This window comes from Nicotiana tabacum, chromosome 3 (assembly GCF_000715075.1).
Source record: "Nicotiana tabacum cultivar K326 chromosome 3, ASM71507v2, whole genome shotgun sequence".
Taxonomy (NCBI): Eukaryota; Viridiplantae; Streptophyta; class Magnoliopsida; order Solanales; family Solanaceae; genus Nicotiana; species Nicotiana tabacum.
In genome coordinates, this window is record NC_134082.1 from 175,615,897 (window position 1) to 175,620,947 (window position 5,051).

Here is a 5,051-nt window from a genome sequence, read left to right on the forward strand (position 1 = left end):
GGCCAGTTAGCGTAGATTTGAAGTTGACAGAACCTTTGAACAACAACATTTGCGTCCTATTACCTTGGAAGACCAACATACTAATAGAGTGCCCTTGGGCAAACGGCGAAGACTTGTAGATTGAGGCAGTAAAACATCTAATTAAATTAAGCATTAGTACCTTTTCTGGGTAATTGAAATTTCCTGGAAAAGCATAAAATCAGTGTGCAATCCAGAAATGAATAATCCGAAAAAATAATTACTCGGAAGATACATAACGACTTCAGATTTTGCATCAATAAATCCAAATGGTCATAAATCAAAACTACTTTCCAAGATGGACTTGTTTTAATTTCCAGTTGTGAACTAAAAAGGAGGTTATATTATTGCCAGTCTAGAATAGTTATTGGGATATAATTTCTCATCTACGCCTCTATATAAATGCTATGCTACCAAAGGCATTGAATGCAAGCCTTAAACAACTTAATTACAACAATATTCTTTGTGATCAAACCATATTTCTCCCTCTGTTATACTTAACCATGGCTATGAAAATCAATTTGATCAGTGTTGTAATATTGTTCTTTGTAGTTGGCATGTACAAGTCTCATGCAACGGCTCGCAACCTGCAGCCAGAATTATCTGTGTCTGAGAGACACGAGCTGTGGATGGCACGTCATGGACGAGTTTACAAGGATGAAGCAGAAAAAGGAAAACGACTCATGATATTTAAAGAAAACATGCAATTCATTGAGTCAATCAATAGGGCAGGAAATCTGTCTTATAAGTTGGGCATCAATGAATATGCTGATATTACTTCAGACGAGTTTTTTGCTAGGTACACTGGATTAAACATGCCTTCACACCTTCCATCTTCTCCGGTATCGTCGATGGAATTCAAGATTAATGATCTAACTGATGACATACCGTCGAACTTGGATTGGAGAGAGAAAGGAGCTGTCACTGAAGTGAAGCATCAAGGTCAATGTGGTAAGATACAACATATCACACTACGTACATCTAGCTGGTATTATTTATATATATGAGTATGCATGTGCGTGTGAAAGAGAAGATAGTTATACTACATATATAAAGATCAGAACCTATCGACATCGACATTAAATTCTGGATTCTTACTTCATGTCCTTGCTAGTAGTTAATTATTTATTATACTTTCTTTTATAAGTATCTCTTTTTTTAATAAAAAGTTGATGCACCTTTCTATGTCTTGATAGATACTAATTTGTTTACGTATAGGATGTTGCTGGGCATTCTCTGCGGTTGGAGCACTAGAGGGAGCATACCAAATTGCAACAGGCCAAAAGGTGGAACTTTCTGAGCAAGAACTTCTCGATTGCACCACCAATAACAATGGCTGCAAAGGAGGATTTATGACCAATGCATTTAAATTCATCATAGAAAATGGTGGAATTTCCACTGAATCAGACTACCCTTATGAAATGAAACAAGACACATGCAGAAGCCAAGAGCTCACACCAGCAGTTAAAATAAGTAGCTATCAAGTTGTGCCTGAAAGTGAAACAGCATTATTGCAAGCCGTAACTCAACAACCAGTGTCAATTGGAATTTCTGCTAGCCGAGAGTTCCAATTCTACCAAGGAGGAACTTATCATGGAAGTTGCGCAGATCAAATTAACCATGCTGTTACAGCCATAGGATATGGAACTGATGATGAACAAGGTCAAAATTATTGGTTATTGAAGAATTCATGGGGAACATCTTGGGGTGAGAATGGATTTATGAGAATTATAAGAGGTACTGGAGGTCATTGTGACATCACCAAGTTGTCTTCTTATCCAATCATTTAATTTATCCTTACATATGATATAGTCCCTACGAAAGTATTCTATATTTCAGTTTCTAGTTATATGTTGTAGTAAGAATTAAAAGAAAATATTGGTCGTGCATGCAAAAGTGTTTTGCATGCAGTATCTGGGTCTTCTGTATTGGAACTTTAATTTATCGAATTATACGAGTGTATTGATTATATTATATGAAGCGTAATGTGTAATTGTGGGGTTTGTTTGACTCAAAAGATATCGAAACCTTTTTGAATAAATCAATCAAAGAAAATGAAGGGGTAAATTTTAGCTAAACATAATAATCTCTAGAACAGAAGATAGACCAGGAGAATGTAGAGGATAAGAACTTTTTATATCCTTCGAAAGAAAAAATTAACAATAATCCAGTCAGTTGTTTATGTAAGCGAGTTTACAGCAAGTATTATGAGTTAGGAAAAATGTCCAGAGTCCCTTACATGGTTGTTTTACGCTCTATATATATAAGGTACCAACCCCTTCTAAGCGCTAAAAGACAAGTTATAGGGATTATTCGAAAGAATATCCCCATGGTCCCCAAATGGGCCTACCCTACTGCAAAGATCGTACAGCCTCTTATTCGCCTTAAGATCGTCCTTTGCAGGATGTCGAACTTCCAGGATCTCGTTGTTCGTCGTACTCATCAACAATTGTGGTTGTTCAAATTTGGACCCATACAATTAGTCCCTCCGCTTGTCGAGGTTGCAACTTGGTGCGTCCTCGATGAGCGGACACCATACATTCTTACGGAGAAATTGGACCTTACGAGGCGTTACGGCCTGGCCAATGGTGGGTGGTCAGCGTGCTTATCAAGACACCAGGTAATGCATTTTACCGAGAAATGATGTCATCTTCACGTGCGTCATCATTACGCGTGTTTTCGAGACGGGGGTTGATGGCTTGTTTCTTCGATTTTGGTGCCACTCTGTGACCTTCCGCTTCGATTCTGGCGCCACCCAATCCTATAAATGGGTGGAGGGTTTATTTTTTTTAAAAAAATCTTGGCCATTTCATTTCTGATTACCCCCTCCTCATTTCTCTAAGCTTGCCCTGACAACCTTCTGCTTCTTCTTCTCACACTCTTCGTTCACAACTTCTTCTTCTTCTCTTCTTTTTTTGGGTTGTGTCACTACCTTTTTTAACTAAAGCATGCCAAGATCACATCAAACTCGTGAAGGGATCTGTGAGGCCGCCCCATTGTCCATGGCACCCCCTTCAGGCGGTGAAGATATGGTGGTAGAAGAAGGTGATAGTCTTCCTACGGTGGAGGAGTTACTGCCGAGACACCCCATGTATCGAAGTGACTTCCTCAAAGATCCCTCTTCTACTCCTACCCCCGTACTCTCTAAGACGGAACAAGTTCACATTGACGCTCTTCGTGCAAAGTGTGGCATTCCAGCTCACGTTGACATGGTTCCAGCGGGGAGGGATTTCGTAGAGGTCCACAGACCTGGGTACTGCGCTTTCTACGAGTACCCTTTCATGATTGGCTATTCTTTTCCCCTTTTCCCATTAGCGGAAGAGTTTTGTAGGTTCTACCAAGTTTTCCCGGCACAACTTTCGCCATATACGCTCAAGATACTTCTACTGTTGACCAAGTATGCGAAGTTGGCGGAATGCGATGTTTCTATCCACCACCTTTTGCACATGTTCTCGCCCAGCTTCCACAGGGGTACTATAGTGCATTTGAGGCACCGTGGCACAAAAGGACTGGTGGTTGGGACTGACGACCGAACAAGTCACAAGTTTTGGCATAAGTATTTCTTTGTCAAAATTGAACACATTATTTCTGACCACGCCAGGTTCCCGGAGCGGTGGAACGAGACTCGTAAGTGTCGCCACTCATTTTACTCTTCCTTCATCTATATTCATTATAGGGTTTGTTTGTTTCTCGTTTGCAGCTATGGGACGTCGGCTCTGCCCTATTACTGGCATAAGGGATTGGGTAGCCTGTCTGTTGCCCCATGTAGCGGAAACCCAAGATTGGCCCGCCTTCATAAAACGTTATGGCCCGAGAGTTCCATCTAATAAATGTTTTCCCCTTACCACTTTGTTGGTTATATGTCGTCGTCTATTGATACGACTCTTCATGACAACAGGTCGAGGTGCTTCCAGGCGGAGGGCACCAGTCCCTGCATTTTGATAGGCCGTCGACGCCGCAAGAATGCAGTTTACTTTGAATGAGTCTGTTTGAGGGGGTCATCCTCAATCAGTTCAAGTAGAATGTTCCTCTCGGGTCATGGTCGTGAGGGAGGAGGCTTCTTCAATACTGACCCCGTACCTCTTGGCCAAATTCTCTAACGAGGACGAGTCATTGTCAAGAAAAAGGAGGAGAATGGAGCTGGGGAAGGATGTGACCGTAGACTCCGGTATAAGTAGGGCGTCGCAGACGACACCTGTACCCACATTTATGGCCGACGCCATTTTAGCGGGGAGATCTCCCCAAACGGAAGGAATTTACCCAGGGGTCGGATCCGTGCGCTCTACTGAGGGAGGTGCATCGTCCAACGTTGGAGGCCGTCGTGTCGAGGGCGAAGGCTCAGGTGCAGATGTTGACTCAGAGGACATTCGCAAGTTCGTAGATCACCATACTCATGTGGAGGTCAGAGCGGAAGGATCTTATCGTCACATAATCATCCCGAGGGACTACAACTTGTTGTTGAAGTGCGATCAAGTGGCGTCTGTTTTAGCCTCTTTATGTGTTGCCCTTGAAAACGAGGTGCTTAGGGCGACGAGTGACATAGAGTTGTCCCAGAACGTCGTCGGTATGGCCTTATGGGTAGGTGCCTTTCTGTTCATTTTCGTCGTTGGGCTTGCGTTGTGATTGTCGACCTGTATTTTTGTTTTTAACTTCTCTTTTTTTTGTTAGACCCTTGTCATGGAGACCGAGCGCGAGCGTCGGGAAAGGAAGAGGACGGACATCTACGGGAAGATGTCTTCCAAGTATCAACAGTATCGTGCTAAGCATCGTGCAATGACCGATATTTATAATCAGGACCCTGACTTTTAGTTGTTCCGCAAAGGACTCAAACAGAGGGAGGACCAACTGGCGCGCAAGGTCGAGGAGTTGAGGGAGCGAGATGAGGAGCTTATGAAGGTTGTCGCCCGTAATAGTGAACTTGAGGCCTCCCTTAAGGTGAATGAGGATGAGCCTGAGTTAAGCAGGGGGTGATGGCCGAGAATGCCGATTTACAAGCAAATGTGGCCAGTTTGACCGCGGAATTGGGTACGAAG

General features: G+C 42.8%; 1 protein-coding gene across 1 annotated transcript; it reads left to right on the forward strand.

Moving 5' to 3' along the window:
* The first annotated feature begins 404 nt into the window (after window positions 1-404).
* Window positions 405-1,992, forward strand: LOC107774349 (senescence-specific cysteine protease SAG39-like). Its single transcript, XM_016593844.2, has 2 exons — window positions 405-969; window positions 1,237-1,992. Exons 1-2 carry the CDS (start codon window positions 426-428, stop codon window positions 1,806-1,808), a joined length of 1,116 nt encoding a protein of 371 aa, XP_016449330.2. The 5' UTR covers window positions 405-425; the 3' UTR covers window positions 1,809-1,992.
* Window positions 1,993-5,051: the final 3,059 nt, after the last annotated feature.

Bases quoted from the DNA above. Each gene is read 5' to 3' on its own strand.
- LOC107774349 (XM_016593844.2), top strand. From the start codon at position 426: ATGCTACCAAAGGCATTGAATGCAAGCCTTAAACAACTTAATTACAAC. The intron at 970-1,236 runs GTAAGATACAAC...GTTTACGTATAG, and splicing joins GAAGCATCAAGGTCAATGTG to GATGTTGCTGGGCATTCTCT.